The following is a 21,107-nucleotide window of genomic DNA, read 5'->3' on the forward strand; positions in this document are numbered from 1 at the left end:
GAAGTTTAGGAAATTTAGCATTGTGGTCAAAAACTGACTAGGATCAGAGTGTGTCCTTGAGTTGGTACTTTTCCCAAAGATATCCTCAACTGGATCCACAGCTTATCCTCCCTCACTCCTATCCCATTAGTTGATTTGAATCCTTGTTTATTTCACATTTCCACGCCAAATATTAGCGGGAAGCAAACAGCGCTTGGGTACATTTTCTGGATATTTGGACAATACGTAAACTTGGCTCTATATTTTTCCTGACCTCCTTTCCCCTCCCCCCACTTTTTTTGAACCGGTTCTTAGGAGACTTTTTACTGGGTTGGAGAGTTAGAGGCTTGGCTGGGGTGATGTGAATATAGTGCCCTCTGGTGGAATTTTGTGAGAATTGCAAATTTCTCCCCCCAACCTTAAGAGTGTTTGAGAAGTCTTTTCTTGGCTGGCCTTCAAGGGGAGGGCTTCTCTGTTACATCTCAAATACTATAGTAAATTAATAGCATGCAAGTTTATTACCTACACTGTATATTTTAGAGATATTGTGTGGGGGATATCAATTGATTACTTGAGGTTTGTTTATCATTATAAAATTAGGCCTCAAATGACTAGAAATGGGCAGCTGGCAGCACCTGTGCTTTTTCATCATCTGACATCAGTGTGTATGAGAGGTAGACAAAAAAGGAGTTCCCCCAACAAAGGTAATTGGAAAGAGTCTAGGAACCAAGAATTAAGGGAAAATAGCAGGGATCAGAAAACTTGGTCACAACAGTTGTTATCCTCAGCCCTCACTAGGATCTGAGCCCAGACATTTAAGACCCAGCTAGAGGTTGAGAGACTGCCAGACTCTGACTGATCCACTTCCTGCAGCAATTTGTAGAGGGGTCCCACGGTGGTCGTGTAACATGGAGCTTCTCTGGACCCTGTTAGCTTCCAGCTGGGACGGTAACAACAATGCCAAAAGGAAGAGACGCCATAGATTCCCAACAGGCACAAAGCATCGATCATCACATGCCAGCAGAAGAAGGTGGTGACAAACGTGATGTCAATGATGTCATCATCCTGCCCCGGGTAGCCGGTGCCTGGTTTGTACAGAATGAAGCCGGCCTGTACCAGCCAGGAGCCTATGATCTGAAACAGAAAGGTCCCGATCACTGAGAGTTGAAACGTGTCGGGAACCCACAGCTGTACGGTCAACACCAGCATCAGCAGCAACACCACCAAGATGAGCAGAGAGTGAACCTGCAGCTCCACCCCTGCTGAGTCCTGAACATGTGACACCAGCAACAGCAGGAGCACATAGAAAGTCAGCACCAAGGTCCCTTCTTCTAGGGGCACACAGTGCTGAGGCAGCAAGTTCTTGCTCACGACCTCTACACAGCCGTTGAGGGTGAGAAGGATGTACATGGTGACGTGCTGCCACTCTTTGGCGTACATAACTGTCAGGGGCAGCTCCCTGTTCATCAGTATCAGCCCTCTCTTCACGCAGCTTATCTCATACACTAACAAGCCAGAGCCAGCCAGCGTCTTCAGCAAACCTCCGTAGGATATTTTCCACAGCCTGGCCCATCTCCCCTTACTCCTGGGAGGTGATGAAGGATACAGGAAAGAGTCACTGAATATCACAGCTTTGGAGACCACTACTGCTTGATACAGCCCATATGAGAGTAGAAACAGCCCTGGGTACGCATGACCGATAAAGGTTCCCAGTGAACTAGAAATCCCTCTAAAGAAGGTGAGAAGAGTAAAACCAAGGCACGTCCACACCTTCTGGGGCCACTTCAAGATCTGGACTCTGGAAAGAATTGCCTTCCACCAACTTTTATCATTTCACCCCACCCACTGCTCCCCCACAGAGAGGAAATGCTTCTTGAAACAAGCCTATGACTTTGGTGGTGTAAAGCCTCATTGCTCCATTCCATTCTGGGACGCTGGGGACTAACTGGCTTCTGCCAAAGAAGACAGCTGGTGAATGTGCCTTTAGGGGCTCCCCTCTAGGGCCCTTGGGGCGCTTCTGGTCATACTTGTCCCTTTCTCCTATGGCTTCCTTCCCCTGGTACTGCCCAGCACTCAGAGAAGGGCACAGAAGCATGAGATGGGATTAGCGGTTGCCATGGTCTCCAGAGGAAGCCTGGGCACTCACAAATCCTCAGGTTTCCTTTGGTATCTCTCAGACATAACTTTGGCCTGATTACAAAGTTTTCTTTCTGGACACATATATTTAAAAACATTTGGATATATGAGCATGTTTCGTACCTATCTGGCTTTTCTTCTTTTATAGACGTGTTCTGAGGATCACCAAGAAAGGTCCCTTCCTCTCCTCCCCTTATCTTTTCACCTCCCCACCTTTGTCTCCCCACTTCAGCATTTCTACTGGCCAGTAAATGGATCTGAAAAGCTAACTTTTGATACTGATTTCAGGAACAGTGGGTATTTTGTACTGTGTCAACCTAACCAAGCTTGAGCCATGTTTCCTAGAGTTACCTTCCCTCTATGATTCCAGATTGAGTTGGCTGCAAGAGAAGTTTACAAGAGAACCTAAAGATGGAAATGAAGCAACCTAAGACACTCTGAAGGTGTAGGGTACCAGGCGCCACTGCAGTTCACGTATTCAGTTACTGATCTGCTGGCTCAACTCCTTGGCATGGACAGCCAGGCCTACAGCTCTTTGTGCGAAGGGCACCAGCTGCTTCTGCAGGCCACCTGCCACTGAAGTATGAGGTGATGAGGGGAAGACAGAGGCTTCAGTCTATCTTCATAAGCTGCAGTTTGTCCTTGCTCTTCCCCAACTTCGTGTAATGTACTTCTTCCTGACTGCTGCCAATTTGAGCTGAAATGGCCTCCACCCCATCACACAGAGAGGCAAGAGCCTTCCATAGACTTCCTCACTACAAATGTGTAAGGTCTAATATCCATAAGAAATCCATATTCCCATGATCTATCCCTAACTGATGCAAGGCATTAAGGTGTAATCCCTAAAATGTAGATACCGTTGAGAGGAGTGACTCCAGTGTGCTAGTGTTGGCCATTTGGATTTTAATGTGAATTAGCCCATCAGCTTCATTTATCTATGACTCTGCTAGCGTCTAATGCACCTCAGAAGACAGAGTCCTAGGTATTGGGTAACAGCCAGCTGAGTATAAGGCAGAGAGGATGGTGAAGAACAAAGTACAGATAATGTGAAGCTCATAGTGGTTCTGGGTTTACTGTGGAAGGTACATGGAATAGGAATTTCTCTGGGGGTGATAATAATGCTGAGGGGAGAAGTTCACTGCTCAACGTGAATGGTACTGACATCACAGTCTTCTGCATAATCATCTGTCCTTACGGTACAAGTAATGCTGTGGGGCAGAGAGGCAGCACCTGTATGCTGACAGTGCCCCTAGTGAAGAGGAGGAGAACTTACACACAGGTCACAGCACTGCCTCTGAGACTTCACTCCTACCCAACTACCTACACTTCCACAAGTCCACTTAATTCCAGAAAAAGTTAAATCTTCCTGCCCTTGAGGATGACGGTAATTCAGATTTCTTCTTGCTATTTAGAGGTTTGATGGGGCTAGGGATTTGAGTGTGAGGGGAAATTAGAAAAGTGAAACTTAATTCAGCTTTCTGGGGGAATTTTCTAACTTTAAATTTTAAAGTTAAGTATTTTTATTCAATTAATATACAGTCATTATAGAAAAGTCAGATAAAATGCATCAGCAAAAAGAAGAACATTACACAATCTGGAGGTGACCATTGTTACCACTGAGGTGTAGAAACACAGTTCTAAGAAAGCAGCATGAAGAATGGAAAATGCATCGATGGAAGTCAGAAATCTGCCTTCTCACTCCAGTTCCCCTTGATTTGCTGCTTGTCATACCCCTCATCTAAAAAAAACTGAGTGTTCAACTTAACTTTCTATTAAAATGAAAATAAAAGGGCATGAATATGGTTGCACAGAAGTGAACATGTTTATCTTTTGTCTTCTCCCTTTTGGTGAATTACCAAAACACTGGGAGAGCTCTGTAGTGCTCAATGCTCAGAGGTAGGAGATTCAAAGGGAAAATCTGAGTGACGCTTCTGAAGTCGTCAGGAGGAGAGAACCCGAGGGATTCTCTTAGGTTCTTGGATTTGCTCTGGGAGAGGCCCAGGGTCCATCGCTCCTCTATGTATCAGCAGGACCAGGACAGGAAGCATGTGGTTACAGGCCTCAAGAGGAGCCACATTTGATTGCTTTTAATGTTGCTTCTAGTACTTCGAGGCTGTGGTCCTAGTAAGGTGGGTGCAGCAGAGCTTTCTCCAGCTCCTATCCTCCTCTCCCCAGTTGTTCCTGCAGCTGTGAGTCAGTGGTCAGAAGAGGAGAGAGAACAGCAGCACTGACCCCAGAGCAATGTGAGGTTGAAAGTGGAACATATGAGGACAAAGGGCCCCACTTCAGGTCCCGTCCAGGTTGCTCAGGCCCCACCTTGGCCAGGCACCAGGGCTGCGTGTTGTTCATTAAAACGTGAACATCCTGACCATGACTTTGAAGATAGGAATCGCCCATCCCAAACCAGACACTCACTGCCCACAAGTAGCCAAGAAGGAAGTGAAGGGTGGTGAATGATTAGCAGAGCTGGCAAACAGCTCCAGAGTCTGTGGACACCAAGTACCTGGAAAGAGTTTCCTAAGACAAACTCAGCTTGACCACAGGAGCCCACGGAGGTCCTTCATGGCCTGGCTGCTCCATGGCGAGACTCCCCCTCAGACCTGTTCCCCACCTCATGTTTTTGAGGGGCCCCAGGCACAGCCACTGCCACTTGTCTGGCATGAAATGCCAGGATGAGCCAGAATGCCTTCAGGAATTCAGTACCTATGAATTTACTAACTGCTGTGGATTCTGCTGAGTACAGCAGGCATATAAAAAAGTATATGATGTAGTTCTTATCCACAAAGGGCTTACAATTTGAAGGCACACATCTCTACACACACTCAAACACACATACACAAACACACAACATATAGAGAACTATTTAGACTACCTTGGTTCCCTAGAAATCAAATGTCATGTATGTAATTTTTAATTTTCTAAAGCATTTGATAAAATTCAACATCCATTCATGATGCAAACTCTTACCAAAGTGGGTACAGAGGGAACATATCTCAACGTAATAAAATACGTTTATGACAAACCCATGGCCAGCCTAATACTCAATGTTGAAAAGCTGAAAGCCTTCCCACTAAAATCTGGAAGGAGGTAAAGATGCCCACTCTCACCACTTCTATTCAACATAGTATTGGTAGTCCTAGTCACAGTAATCAGACAAGAAAAAGAAATAAAAGGTATCCAAATTGGAAGAGAAAAAGTAAAATTGTCACTATATGTAAATGACATGATAGTATATATAGAAAACCCTAAAGACTCCACACAAAAACTACTAGAACTAATAAATGAATTCAGCAAGATAACAGGATACAAGATTAACATGCAGAAATCTGTTGCATTTCTTTACACTAATAATGGAATATCAGAAAGAGAAAGTAAAAAAAAAAAAAATCCCTTTCAAAATCGCATCAAAAAAAAAAAATACTTAGGAATAAACCTGACCAAGGAGGTGAAAGACCTATGTGCTGAGAACTATAAAACAATGATAAAGGAAACTGAAGATGACACAAATAAATGGAAAGATATCCTATGCTCTTGGACTGGAACATTTCATATTGTTAAAAAGACCATACTACCCAAAGCAATCTACAGGTTTAATGTGATCCTTATCAAATTACCCATGACATTTTTCACAGAATTAGAACGAGTAATCCTAAAATTTATATGGAAGCATAAAAGATCCAGAATTGCCAAGGAAATCCTGAGGAAAAAGAACAAAGCTGGAGACATAACCCTCCCAGACTTCAGACAAAACTACAGAGCTACAGCAATCAAAACACTGTGGTATTGGCACAGAAAACAGACATATGGATCAATGGATAAGACAGAGAGCCCAACACACCTATGATCAATTAATCTTCAACAAACGAGGCAAGAATATGCAATGGAGAAAAGACAGTCTCTTCAGCAAGTGGGGAAAACCTGGACAGCCACATGTAAATCAATGAAGTGAGAACACTCCCTCACAACATACACAAAAATAAACTCAAAATGGCTTTAGACTTAGATATAAGACATGATACTGTAAAACTCCTAGAAGAGAACATAGGCAAAACATTCTCTGACATAAATCATAGTAAAGTTTTCTTAGGTCAGTCTCCCATGGCAACAGAAGTGAAAGCAAAAATAAACAAATGGGACCTAATTGAACTTATAAGCCTTTGCACAGCAAAGGAAACCATAAACGAAACAAAAAGATAACCTGTGGACTGGGAGAAAATATTTGCAAATGTGTCGAACAACAAGGGCTTAATTTCCAAAATATACAAACAGTTCATACAATTCAATAGCAAAAGAACAAACAACCCAATCAAAAAATGGACATTTCACCAAAAGAAGACATGCAGATGGCCAATAGGTATATGAAAAGATGCTCAACATTGCTAATTATTAGAGAAATGCAAATTGAAACTACAGTGAAGTATCACCTCACATGGTCAGAATAGCCATCATTAAAAAGTCTACAAATAACAAATGCTGGAGAGGGTGTAGAGAAAAGGGAACCCTCCTTTGCTGTTGGTGAGAATGTAAATTGGTACACCTACTATGAAAAACAGTATGGAGGTTCCTTAAAAAGCTAAAAATAGAGCTGCCATATGATCCAGCAACCCCACTCCTGGGCATATAGAAAACTATAATTTCAAAAGATACATGCACCCCAACGTTCATAGCAGCACTATTTACAATAGCCAAGACATTGAAGCAACTTAAATGTCCATTGACAGATGAATTGATAAAGAAGATGTAGGGTGTGTGTGTGTGTGTATGTGTGTGTGTGTATGTATATGTATGTATATACATGTATATATATACATACATATACATACACAATGGAATATTACTCAGCCACAAAAAGAATGAAATAATGCCATTTGCAGCAACATGGATGAACCTAGAGACTATCATGTTAAATGAAGTAAATCAGAAAGAGAACGACAAATACCATATGGTATCACTTATATGTGGAATCTAAAATATGATAAAAATGCACTTATTTACAAAGCAGAAACAGACTCAGAGACATGGAAAACAAAGTTACGTTTACCAAAGGGGAAAGGAGGTGGAGGAGGGATGAATTAGGAGTTTGGGTTTAGCAGATACAAACTATATAAAATAGATAAACAACAAACTCGTACTGTATAGCTCAGGGAACTATATTCAATATCCTGTAATAAACTGTAATGGAAAAGAATATGAAAAAGAACATATATATAATATATATATAACTGAATTGATCTGCTGTACACCAGAAACTAACACAACATTATAACTCAACTATACTTCGATAAAGAATTAAAAAGCAAAAACAAATTTTCTAACAGCAACATTAAAAACATAAAAAGATGAAATTAATTTTAATGAGATATTTAACTCAATATGCCCACATATCATTTCAATATGTAATTAATATAAAAGTTATAAATGAAGTATTTTTTTTTTTATAAATGAAGTACTTTAGATTCCATCTTTCATACTAAGTCTACAAACTACAATGTTTTGTGGTTTTTTTTGACCGTGCGTCAGGACTTGTGGGGTCTTAGTTCCCCGACCAGAGATTGAACCCGGGCCCACCGCAGTGAAAGCACCGAGTCTTAACCACTGTACTGCCAGGGAAGTCCCACCAGCATTATGTTTAACATGTACAGTGCATCTCATTTCAGAAGAGCCATATTACATGCTCAATAGCTACATGTGGTTAGTGGCTGCTATATTGATATACACAGATTTAGACAGTATAGAATGACATGTTGAGTGAATTTTAGTTTTAGTGAAAGGAACAGTTCATGGTGGAGGTAGAGGTTTCTTCAGAAATGGCATCTAGACAGCTAAACTATAAACTTAATGGTTGTAGGCTTTTAGTATGGTGCTTTCCAAAAGCATCTTTTAATTTACTTCCTTTCTGTTTGGGAGGGGCACCATTATCATCATCATCATCAAAAAATGATTACAACTCACCTTGTTGCTAGGCAGAAATACACCCCAGGAAGGGAGAAAGCCAGAGGTAGGTGCTTGAGCAGAACTACACAGGGAGTGGGTCCATGGAATCAGAACAAGGTCAGAGCCCATTTGTTTATGTGCCAAACTTTCATCTTATTTCAAGTAGGGGTTACTAAGCCTTGGGGTTTGTCACTAACTTACCAAAACAAAGCTCATGAGAGATGGAAAACAACATTCTCATTTCTTAGTTTGAAAGGACATATTTGCTTTATTTCTCCTGGCACACCAGCTCATAATTTTCCTCTTTGAAATTTCCTATAATGGGAGTTTTATACCTCATTGCATAACCATGACTTAGGTTTCACAGTTCATATAATAGATTTCAGTTACTTTTGGTGATCACATTTCAACAGCTGCAAATTTCTTTTTCTTCTAGAAACTTTTGGCAAGGTGGAAGCACATACTCATCTTACCTCTGTTATACCTATTTCTTCCCTTATGACTATGGTATTAACTCACACCCGTGGCTGAGGAGAGAACTCAAGGACCCAGAGTCTGTTTCTCCATAGATCAGTCCTCTTCCAAACCAGAATCTGCATCCCCAAATCAGGAGTTAACCTTTGTGCCCTCTTGTGCAGGATTCTTAACTCTGCAATTTGGGAACCCCACTGTAAATTTCAAAATTCCCTGTGGGAGATACATCTATCTCCCCACTGAATATCCTTGCTCCCCTCCCACAATGTAGGGTGTTGTTGGGAAGTTGCCACCTAGCCAGGGACCATGTTACCTGCGTGTTCAGTGACTGAGTCTGGGCCAGTGGAATGTGTGTGGAAGTGATGTACACCACTTCAAGACGTGGCCCATAGAAACCTCTCTCCTCATTCTTCACCCTTTCTTTCTCTGTATCTGCTGGCTGAATACAGAAGATTGTGAGGCACTAGAGGACAAAGTTACAAGATGGGAAGAGTCTGACTTCTGAAGGACCAGGTGAAAGGCTGCCTACTAACTACAAGTGTTGGCATTTAATTTTATGAATGTGGGAGAAATAACCTTCTGTTGTGTTAAGCCAATATGATTTAAGGGTTTATCTGTTTTAAATCAGGTAATGAATCTACATTGTCTACCAGGCCTCTAACAGGCCCACTGAGGGCTCATGTAAATGCAACTCTTGGCCATCACCTTTGATGTAAACTACCTGAAGGGTTAAGTTGATTACTCCCATCCAACTCCCTCCTCTGCCTCCAGTATCCCAAAGTCTAGAATTCTCACATACCCTGTCCAAGCCACTGCTTCTGGGGCCCAGGAAAGTGAATTCACAAAGGTGCCTTATGATTTTGGATAAGGAGCACAATATCTTGGTGGTCCTGAAGCTTCTCATTCTCATTAGGACCTCTGCTTCATTTTGGATACAATCTTCCAATAACAGGGCCACACATCTTAATGAGATACGGTGTTTCTCATCACTGACCAGTGCTTCACCCCAAACTAATACCACCTAATTGGTTTCCTATTGCTATGCCACAAATTAACATAAAATTAGGAGCTTAAACAACACAAATTTATTATCTCACAGTTTCCATGGGTCAGGAATCCAATATGGGTTAGTTGAGTCCTCTGCTCAAACTCTCACCAAGCTAATATCAAGGTGTTGTCTGGCTCAGGATCCTCTTGCAAGCTCACTGGCTGTTGCCTAAATTCAGCTTCTTGCTGTTCTAGGACTGAAGCTCCCATTTCTTGCTGGCTGTTAGTGGTTGCCCACAGTTCCTTGCCATGTGGCCCTCAGTGGAGTTCACAGCATGGCTGTTTGCGTTCTTCCAGGCCAACTGGAGTACATCTCCTAGATGATTCACCTGACTAGGTCAGACCCATTCAGGACAATCTTCTTTTTCACTAATTCATAACGCAACTGATTAGTAACTAATCATGTGAGTGATATTCCATTATATTCTCTGGTCCCACTCACACTCAAGGGGAGGGTACAGAGTATGTATACCAGGGACAGGAATCTTGGGGGCCATCTAGAATTCTGCTTACCAGACCATCCAATCCTCCTTTTTGTTCATTACTGTAAGTTGCAATACAATTGTGCACATCTTTGTATCTTTCTCATTATTATATTGCTAATACCTTCACAGTACCTGGAAAATAGTAGCTATTTTAGGATTTTTTAAATGAATTAATTAATCATTTGGTCATCTTGATTGAATTTGGAAGACCTCCTTAATGTATTACCTGCAAATTTACAAATTAATCTCCGTTGTATGTGCACTTTTGTGAAATTCAGTTGTAAATTTTTTTCTCTTGTCATTGTTCCAAATATCTGGGAGTAAATTCTGTTTAAGGCTTATGGCCTCCTGTGCAAGTACTCCACTGGTGTTTCAGATAGGGTCCCAACAGAAAATTGATGGCAACCCAAGTTGGGATAGTTCAAGGAAGGTTTGATAAAGGTTCTTACATAGACATGGGTACGGTGTAAGGACACCACAAGGAATAGTTGAGTAACCGTTGGAGCTATTACTACCTCTAGGCCCCAGGGGACATGGGATGAGCGAAGTTCCTGGGTATGTGCAAGTACAGTGTTGTGGGTTGCAAGATGGCCCCTAAGAAGATACTTCCAAGTCCTAATCCCAGAACCTGTGAACATGACCTTATTTGGCAAATGGGTCTTTGTAGATATAATTAAGGATCTTGAGGTGAGATCATCCTGGATTTAGGGTGAGCTCTAAACCAATGACAGATGAGCTTATAAGAGAAAGGCGGAGGGATTTTTGAGACACAGAGGCACACAGGAGCAATGTGAAGGTGGAGGCAGAGCTTGGAGTGATGTATCTACAAACTAAGGAACACTGAGGATTTCCAGCAGCCATCAGAAGCTAGGAGAGAAGCATGGCACAGAGCCTCCTAGAGCCTCCGGAAGGAACCAGTACTGCCTACACCTTGATGTTGGACTTTGGCATCCATAACTGTGAGAGCATAAATTCCTGTTGTTTTAAGCCACCACGTTTGTGGTCATTTGTTGTGGCAGCCTGGGAAACTAATACTGATGGTGTTGTGGTGGCAGGGTACAGCCAGCCTGAGGTGACCCCAGAGATAGTAGCTAAGACAATACTACCCTAATCTCACTATTCTTTCCATCCTCCTGCTGGGGCTAGTCATTGGCCAAGTGCTGCCCGAAGCCAAAGGATAAGGGGGCTCAATGATGTGTTACAGACCAGGGCAGTCTCCTGGGAGAGGGAGAAGGGTGGAAGTGAAAGATGGATTTGGAGGGGCAAATTGAAAATATACAGCACATCTCTTTTTAGGTTATGGTAGGGTAACCATAGATCCTGATTTGCCTGGAGTAGTTTGGTGTTTACCTGTTGTTTCAGTGGAAGAGTTAATTTTGCATCTTTTCTCTCTTGTGTCCAAGTTTAAATAATAAATTATATAGTCACATTAATTATAGGTTAAAATCCAATTGGATCATTATTCAAATGGAGATAAAATCTGCTGTAGGGTATGTTAAGTAAAGCAAGTCACACCCATCAAGATGTCCTCTCTCTTGATTGCTCTATGGTCCTAGCCATTCTTGACAGGTGTAAGGAGAAAATTTAAGACTTTCTGAAGTTAACAAGAACACAACTGTCTCCAAAACCTGGATCATATGCCCCATATTTTCTGCATTTAACTTTTTTCACTGCATCTTGGAGATCTTTTAAGACACAGATCTCCCCTATTCCTTTTCACTAGTTCATAGTACCCCACAATTTATTTACCCATTCCCCTACTGGTGAACATTTATTATTTAAAGTTATCTATGGGGACTTCCCTTGTGGCACAGTGGTTAAGAATCCACCTGCCAATGCAGGGGACACAGGTTCTGTCCCTGGTCCGGGAAGATCCCACATGCCATGGAACAACTAAGCCCATGCTCCACAACTACTGAGCCCGCGCTCTAGAGCCCGCGAGCCACAACTACTGAGCCTGCATGCCACAACTACTGAATCCTGTATGCCTAGAGGCTGTGCTATGCAACAAGAGAAGCCACCGAGATGAGAAGCCCACGCACCGCAACAAAGAGTAGCCCCTGCTTGCTGCAACTAGAGAAAGCCAGCACAGCAATGCAGACCCAATGCAGCCAAAAATAAATAAATAAAAACAAATTAATTTATAAAAAATAAATAAAGCTACCTATGGACACAGTGCTTCAGTGACTATTCTTGTACATGTTTTTTGTATAGATATGTGAGTATTTCTAGAATAGACACTGTGAAAGAGTTCTTAGCTACAGGCAAGAATCCATTCTGGCTAGTTTAAGGGAAAGAAATTTATTAAAATAGATGTTAGTTCACAGAATCATTAGGAAGGCTGGAGAAAGGCTCCAGGTTAAGTTTGAAGGACCAATGCCCAGGACTTCACTGTCAGATGGGTTTAGGTTTTTGCTTCTGGCACTGACCTCAGAACTACAGGGCAAACCAGCTTGGTGATGAGCAGAGGCTGCCGTCTTTGCCACTACTCTTGTTACAGAATAGAGACCCCATGCAGATTCAGTTTTCTTACATTGCTCAATTCTCAGTTGAAATCTTAAGTGGGTGTGTCTAACTGGTCACATGCCTGTACCCTAGCTGGCTACAAGGGAGGTCAGGGGTTAAAAACAGAAATCTATCAGGAAGGCAGGCCTGACAATGTGGAAACTGATGAAAGTGTTGGGAGTCTATTTCAAAGATGTTGTTAGGTTCACATGACAAATGTCCACTGCAGGTAGCAGGAAGTGGAATTGTTTGCGTGAAGGATATATGCACTTTAAATTCTGGCACACCAAAAGTCTGCCAAGCTGACTTCAAGGAAATGTAGACCAATTCATATTTCCACCTACAGTGTATGATATTCCTTTTCCCCTAATCTTCTCCGGCAGTGGATAATATTGTTTCTTCAAAACTTGTGACAATTTTTGGCAATCTGATGGTGAAAAAAAGATCCTACTTTATTTAAATCTGTTTTTCTCAAAATTGTTTAGGTTAACATTTTTTAAAATAATTTTTTGATGACTAATAAGAACCTGCTGTATAAAAAATAAAATAAAATTCAAAAAACTTAATTTTTTATTTGTGTTTTGAACAGCTCTATTTCAGTCTGCCTATTTATTTATTTCTGGCCGTGTTGGGTCTTCGTTGCTGCGCACGGGCTTTCTCTAGCTGCAGTGAGCGGGGGCTACTCTTCGTTGCAGTACACAGGCTTCCCATTGTGGTGGCTTCTCTTGTTGCGGAGCATGGCCTCTAGGCACGCGGGCTTCAGTAGTTGTGTCACTAGGGCTCAGTGGTTGTGGCTCGTGGGCTCTAGAGCGCAGGCTCAGTAGTTGTGGTGCATGGGCTTAGTTGCTCCACAGCATGTGGGATCTTCCCAGACCAAGGATCAAACCCACGTCACCTGCATTGGCAGGTGGATTCTTAACCAATGTGCCACCAGGGAAGTCCTTAGGTTAACATATTTTTAATCTTTATTAATCATTTGCTCTTCTTCTGAGTCATAGTTACTTATATATCCTACTATTTTTTAGTACTAAGTTGTGTTTTTGTTTGCCTATTAATGTTTTGTCTATATAATCTGGGTATTGATTTTGAGTGTATGTTACATATATTGTGCTATACGATAGGAGTTTGTTGTTTATTTATTTTATATATAGTATTGAATAGTTTGTATCTGCTAAACCCAAACTCCTAATTTATCCCTCCTCCACCTCCTTTCCCCTTTGGTAAACATAACTTTGTATTCCATGTCTCTGAGTCTGTTTCTGCTTTGTAAATAAGTTCATTTTTATCACATTTTAGATTCCACATATAAGTGATATTGTATGGTATTTGTCTTTCTCTTTCTGACTTAACTTCATTTAACATGATACTCTCTAGGTTCATCCATGTTGCTGCAAATGGCATTATTTCATTCTTTTTGTGGCTGAGTAATATTCCATTGTATATATATATATACCACATCTTCTATATCCATTCATCTGTCAATGGATGTTTAAGTTTCTTCCATGTCTTGACTGTTGTAAATAGTGCTACTATGAACGTTGGGGTGCATGTATCCTTTCAAATTATAGTTTTCTCCAGATATATGCCCAGGGGTGGGGTTGCTAGATCATATGGCAACTCTATTTTTAGCTTTTGTTTTTTATGTTTAGACTATAATCTTTATTTTTTTAACATCTTTATTGGGGTATAATTGCTTTACAATGGTGTGTTAGTTTCTGCTTTATAACAAAGTGAATCAGTTATACATATACATATGTTCCCATATCTCTTCCCTCTTGCGTCTCCCTCCCTCCCACCCTCCCTATCCCACCCCTCCAGGCAGTCACAAAGCACCGAGCTGATCTCCCTGTGCTATGCGGCTATCTACCTTACGTTTGGTAGTATATATATGTCCACTAGCTATCTACCTTACGTTTGGTAGTATATATATGTCCACTAGCTATCTACCTTACGTTTGGTAGTGTATATATGTCCATGCCTCTCTCTCGCTTTGTCACAGCTTACCCTTCTACCTCCCCATATCCTCAAGTTCATTCTCTAGTAGGTCTGTGTCTTTATTCCTGTCTTACGCCTAGGTTCTTCATGACATTATTTTTTTCTTAAATTCCATATATATGTGTTAGCATACGGTATTTGTCTTTCTCTTTCTGACTTGCTTCACTCTGTATGACAGACTTTAGGTCTATCCACCACATTACAAATAGCTCAATTTCGTTTCTTTTTATGGCTGAGTAATATTCCATTGTATATATGTGCCACATCTTCTTTATCCATTCATCTGATGATGGACACTTAGGTTGTTTTCATCTCTGGGCTATTGTAAATAGAACTGCAATGAACATTTTGGTACATGACTCTTTTTGAATTATGGTTTTCTCAGGGTGTATGCCCAGGAGTGGGATTGCTGGGTCATATGGTAATTCTATTTGTAGTTTTTTAAGGAACCTCCATACTGTTCTCCATAGTGGCTGTACCAATTCACATCCCCACCAGCAGTGCAAGAGTGTTCCCTTTTCTCCACACCCTCTCCAGCATTTATTGTCTAGATTTTTTGATGATGGCCATTCTGACTGGTGTGAGATGATATCTCATTATAGTTTTGATTTGCATTTCTCTAATGATTAATGATGTTGAGCATTCTTTCATGTGTTTGTTGGCAGTCTGTATATCTTCTTTGGAGAAATAAAGACCCCAAATAGCCGAATCAATCTTGAGAACGAAAAACGGAGCTGGAGGAATCAGGCTCCCTGACTTCAGACTATACTACAAAGCTTCAGTAATCAAGACAGTATGGTACTGGCACAAAAACAGAAAGATAGATCAATGGAACAGGATAGAAAGCCCAGAGATAAACCCATGCACATATGGTCACCTTATCTTTGATAAAGGAGGCAGGAATGTACAGTGGAGAAAGGACAGCCTCTTCAATAAGTGGTGCTGGGAAAACTGGACAGGTACATGTAAAAGTATGAGATTAGATCACTCCCTAACACCATACACAAAAATAAGCTCAAAATGGATTAAAGACCTAAATGTAAGGCCAGACACTATCAAACTCTTAGAGGAAAACATAGGCAGAACACTCTATGACATAAATCACAGCAAGATCCTTTTTGACCCACCTCCTAGAGAAATGGAAATAAAAACAAAAATAAACAAATGGCACCTAATGAAACTTCAGAGCTTTTGCACAGCAAAGGAAACCATAAACAAGACCAAAAGACAACCCTCAGAATGGGAGAAAATATTTGCAAATGAAGCAACTGACAAAGGATTAATCTCCAAAATTTATAAGCAGCTCATGCAGCTCAATAACCATAAAACAAACAACCCAATCCAAAAATGGGCAGAAGACCTAAATAAAATTTGAACTATTTTTCTTTTTCTTCTTTTTAAAAATTTATTTATTTATTTATTGCTGCTTTGGGTCTTCATTGCTGGGTGCGGGCTTTCCCTAGTTGCAGCGAGCGGGGGCTACTCTTCATTATGGTGCACAGGCTTCTCATTGCAGTGGCCTCTCTTGTTGTGGAGCATGGGATCTAAGGCACACGGGCTTCAGTAGTTGTTGCACGCAGGCTCAGTAGTTGTCGCCCGTGGGCTCTAGAGCTCAGGCTCAGTAGTTGTGGCACACAGGCTTAGTTGCTCCGTGGTATGTGGGATCTTCCTTGACCAGGGATCAAACCCGTGTCCCCTGCATTGGCAGGCGGATTCTTAACCACTGTGCCACCAGGGAAGTCCCTATATTTTATTTTTCTGTAATTCTTTTTTGTTAGAATGTATTAGTGTTTCCTTCAGAACTGTGTTTGTCCATCACTTGGTAAACCTTCTTGGCCTCTCCTCAGAACAGTGTGTAAAGAGCTAGATAGTAAATATTTTAGTCTGCGTGGGCCACAGACCAAACAGTCTCTGTTGCAATGATTCAACTGTGTAGTCAGAGCACATGACAACATGTAAACAGATGGGCATAGCTGTGTTTCAATAAAACTTTATTTATGGACACTGAAATTTGAATTTCTTATAATACCCATGTGGCATGATGAATTCTTCTTTTGATATTTTTCTACCATTTAAAAAATGTAAAACCACTCTTAGCTCACTGATTATTCAAATACAGGAGGTAAGCTGGATTTGGCTCCCGGACTGACGTTTGCTGACTCTGCTGTAGACTGGGGGAATCTGGACACTGGCTCCAAACTTGTCAGGAAACAGCAGTGGGACCTTAGACCCTGCTCTATCATCTGTACAATGAGAGGGGAGGCTGAGGGAACCTCGAGGGCTTCGTCCTATTCTAAGGTTCTATGGTTCTGATTAAGGGTTGTAAGAGGTGAACATTTGTGTACTACCACTTGCCAGACACTATACACACAGTGTCTTTCTTTGAGGGAGCCATTATGATCCCCATTGCACTGATGAGGAGACAAGGATCAAAGGGGCCCGGCAGCCTTCTGCTTAAGATCAAATGATTTGAAAGTGGAGAAGCTAGAATTCAAATTCACTGCTGTCTGCTCTCCTCACTAAAACTCAATGTCCTTTGTATCTTTTACTTTCTTTCCAAAAGAAACTTTTTATTGTTGTAAAATATATATAGCATGAATTTGCCATTTTAACCATTTTTAAGTGTACAATTCAGTGGCGTTAATTACATGCATCATTATGCAACAATCACCACCATCTATTTCCAAAACCTTTTATCACCCCAAATGGAAACTCTGTACTAATTAAGAAACAACTCCCCATTTTCCTTTCCCCCAGCCTCTGGTAACTATGAATCTATTTTCCATTAGATTTTATTTAATTAAGGAAATTTTAGTTAAATTTCTTGTCATCCTACTTGGTCTCCGATCAGTATCTATGAAACTGCATACCCCAGACATCTTCAGCACCATCTCTCAATCTTCCCCTCTTTGGTTAGAAGCAAGAGCAGACTTTAAGCCTGATGCTCTGTCTTCCAGGTTCACACCCTTTTCTCTCTACTTATTTACCTTTTACAGTATAGTATTCTCAACATAAGTATAAACTTATTGAATTCACAAATATAATAACAAAATATGATTTTGTCCCAATTCTCTAGAATTAGGACAAATTCTAGAGTAATTTCCTCTATTCCACGTGGACTCTGTTTCCACATCAGTGAGTCAAAAGTCAGGATATAGACATATTAGCTGGCATGCTCTAAGCATTCAACAAAAGCTGATTGTATAATTGGAGGATGGTTGAACAGGTGGATGAAAATCAGAGTTCTCACTGAGACAGGTGTCTCAGACCAGAAAAGATTGTGGAAAAGCCCAAAGAAGGGTCATCTCCAACTAGGACTGATTGATTCAACAAATGTCTGTTGACATTTGACTATCTATCAGCCTTACTGAGAACTAAACACTGCACTGCCAGTAGTTTTCTAGATGCTGTGGAGACAGTAGTGACGAATCAGATGAAAACTTCTGCCCTCATAGGGAGAAGGAAAATAAGCAAATTAAGTTAAATATATATGTATTTATATATACATATATATAACACAATATATATAACATACATAACTTATATTTAGTGTATTTATTTGAAATATAGTACAAGTATATTATATGTGTATATGATAGATGTACATTGTATATACAAATGCATACATGTGCATTGTAAGGATTATACATGTATTATACATGAATGCACGCAAAGTGTATGTATGTATGTATGGAAGGATGGATGCATTGATCCAGATCGCGTAAGTGCTAAGGAGAAAAGTAAAATGGAGATAGGGTTGAAGTTTTATATCAAGTGGGCAGGGAAGGCCTCATGAGATGACTTGAGTAAAGACCTGAGGGAGTGGGGGACTCAGCCGTGCAGGAATCTGCCTGTTACACACAGCAGGAGCAGCACAACCGAGCTAGGGGTGTGTCTGGCTTAGCCAATGTGATGAGCACAGAGGCAGAGGAAGATGAAGCCAGAGAGGAGAGGCAGAGGACAGATAGTGTAGACCTTGTTGGTTTTAGCAAGGGCTTTGGCTTTTACTGGAGACAGCCATCTCTTTTCAAGGTCCTCACTGACTTTACTTACTTTCAGTTAAATTACACAGTTTATGTTCCGGCAGAATCACTGTGGCCACACTGGAAATGAACCTGCTGAGGGCCAAAAGCAGACGCAGAGGCATCAGGTAGGAGGCCGCTGTAGTGATCCAGGCGAGTTTGGACAGGGCTTGGATGAGAGTGGTTGTAACAGGTGAGGGGAAGAATACCAGACTCTGGATATATTTTTAAGGTTGAACCAGCTGGATTCACTGGTAGACTAGATGTGAGTATGAGACAAAGAGGAGAGTCATAGATGATATCCAGATTTTTAATCTTAGAAACTTTGATAGTCCAGCATTATCGATAACACAAATACCTTCAATATCTTTGCTGAAGACCAAAGGCCTAGAGAGGGAGCTTTACTGTGTGGACTTGCTGATCCAGAAAGCACAGCCTATCTAAGCCTTTAGCCCCAAATGCCTCTACAAAGGGTGGGGAAGGGAGGGGAGGGAGGACTTCTCTGGAGCTTCTACTACTCGAGAACTGTGCAAACAGCTTTGGCTGTGGACCCACTGGACTAATCTCATCCTTACACTGCCCAGATGTGCAACCCTGGATAATTAAGGTGCATTAGAAATCGTGCTGGATTTAGAGCCAGAGACTCCTGAGTTCTAACCCTGATTCCTCCGCTAGTCTGCTGCATGCCTTTGGGATAATCCACACACCCTCTCTAAGTCTCATTTTCCTCAGTTGCGTAGTAGTGTCAATAATACTACCCTCTCTGCTGCTTGGAGGTGCTAAGAAGCCCAAAGGAGGTAGTGAGTGTGCTTATCAGGTAAATATGTTATAATGCACCAAATAGCTTTTTTTTTTTTTTTTTTTTCTTTTGCGGTATGCAGGCCTGTCATTGTTGTGGCCTCTCCCGTTGCAGAGCACAGGCTCCGGACGCGCAGGCCCAGCGGCCATGGCTCACAGGCCCAGCTGCTCTGCGGCATGTGGGATCTTCCCAGACCGGGGCACGAACCCGTGTCCCCTGCATCGGCAGGCGGACTCTCAACCACTGCGCCACCAGGGAAGCCCCCCAAATAGCTTTTTGTTTATAGCCATTGCCCTCCAGATCCACTCTCTACCCTTCTTCACCCTGCTTGTGCCTGGGGAAATTAACCTGTATGGGCACATTAACACACTCCCTTGACCTCTCATTGGATATATCCGGAGCTGGTAGGAAAAGGGAAACAAAAGGTGGAGAGTGAGCTTGGAATACCTATTCCCCCCGATCCTTCCAGACGTCCCTCTACTGACAGTCACAGCTCCTGACCAGTGCTCCACTCTACACAGCTCTTTATCCCCTGGTTCTGGTAACTGCTCCCTCTCTTCCACTCTTCAGGCCTAAGAGTGATGAAGGTGGCCCACCCTTACTGGCCCTGGGGTATTGCACGGGGTATCCACTGTGGTTTCCCTACCCTCCTTTGTAAGTAGTGCCTTTTTATTAAGCTCTTATCTGTTACCCAATTTGGCTCCACCATTTGTTTTCTGCCAAGATTTTGACTTACAATCATCAAACTATTACTTCCTGTGTCTCCAGGATAGTCCCATGCTTTTATCTAATGTTTGGGGATAAGAATAAACCCTCCCGGGCTTCCCTGGTGGCGCAGTGGTCGAGAGTCCGCCTGCCGATGCAGGGGACACGGTTTCGTGCCCCGGTCCGGGAGGATCCCACATGCCGCGGAGCGGCTGGGCCCGTGAGCCATGGCCGCTGAGCCTGCGCGTCCGGAGCCTGTGCTCCGCAACGGGAGAGGCCACAGGGGTGAGAGGCCCGCGTACCGCAAAATATAATAATAATAATAATAATAATAATAATAATAATAATAAAGAATAAACCCTCTCATTTGGCCATTTCCGTGACGGCTAGTCTAGGAAACGGATACCCTGTATTTCAGTACATGAGGTTTAGAACAGAGTTCTTAAAACTTCCCTCAATAGAACAGTCCGAGGTTCACAGTTTTGGGTGACTCCGTATAAGGGGGAGTTGAAGACCACTCCTCCGCCTCCATCCTACTTTGGAGTTTTGGCTGCTTCTTGGGAATTTATATAACTTGCTCCTAAGTGATCAACGAGTGCTTCAATATGGAAAGTGTTGTGTGGGTAGTTATATCATTAAGTTAGCCAGGATAGATGACCAGATAGGATTTTTGGTCAGTCTTGACCTAATCTTCCAGATACCAACCCATTTCTGTGAGGCATGGCCTACATTGCAGATCTCCTTCTGGGCTCTGGGAATCCAGAGGTTCACATCCCCAGATGGCAGCAGCTCCTTCAGGCCTTTGATGGTTTGGGATTTTAGTGGTAGGCGTAGACCAATCTGCTCATTAAGGCAGAGCTCACAGATCCGGTTGCCCAGCATGTGCCCAGGAAGGCTTTCCCAGTCTTCCTGTTACTCATCAGGACACTGAGGAAATCGTGCAGGTCCTGCCATAGGTCCAGGAGTTGGACCTCCACTTTCAAATTTTGCTTCTTCAGGTGGTCCCAAATGGGACTCCCTGCAAGG

At 42.1% G+C, this 21,107-nt stretch overlaps 3 protein-coding genes across 3 annotated transcripts in view; 1 reads left to right on the forward strand and 2 right to left on the reverse strand.

The window, feature by feature from the left end:
- LOC309820800 (uncharacterized protein) overlaps positions 1 to 21,107 on the forward strand; it is a gene marked incomplete at its 5' end in the record, with an annotated part of 129,731 nt that overhangs the window by 6,158 nt on the left and 102,466 nt on the right. The gene's annotated exons all lie outside the window — the stretch shown is intronic.
- TEDDM1 (transmembrane epididymal protein 1) lies at positions 733 to 4,512 on the reverse strand (the record flags this gene model as incomplete). The annotated part of the gene is made up of 2 exons (XM_082651929.1): positions 733 to 1,708; positions 4,400 to 4,512. 2 exons carry the CDS (start codon positions 4,510 to 4,512, stop codon positions 733 to 735), a joined length of 1,089 nt encoding a protein of 362 aa, XP_082508055.1.
- Positions 20,709 to 21,107, reverse strand: part of RGSL1 (regulator of G protein signaling like 1) — a gene marked incomplete at both ends in the record, with an annotated part of 35,411 nt that continues 35,012 nt past the window's right edge. Inside the window, 2 exon segments of the mRNA XM_082652015.1 lie at positions 20,709 to 20,968; positions 20,971 to 21,105. Coding sequence (XP_082508141.1) covers positions 20,709 to 20,968; positions 20,971 to 21,105 — 395 coding nt within the window.

Source organism: Grampus griseus, assembly GCF_964374135.1.
Source record: "Grampus griseus genome assembly, chromosome: 1".
NCBI classification, from domain to species: domain Eukaryota; kingdom Metazoa; phylum Chordata; class Mammalia; order Artiodactyla; family Delphinidae; genus Grampus; species Grampus griseus.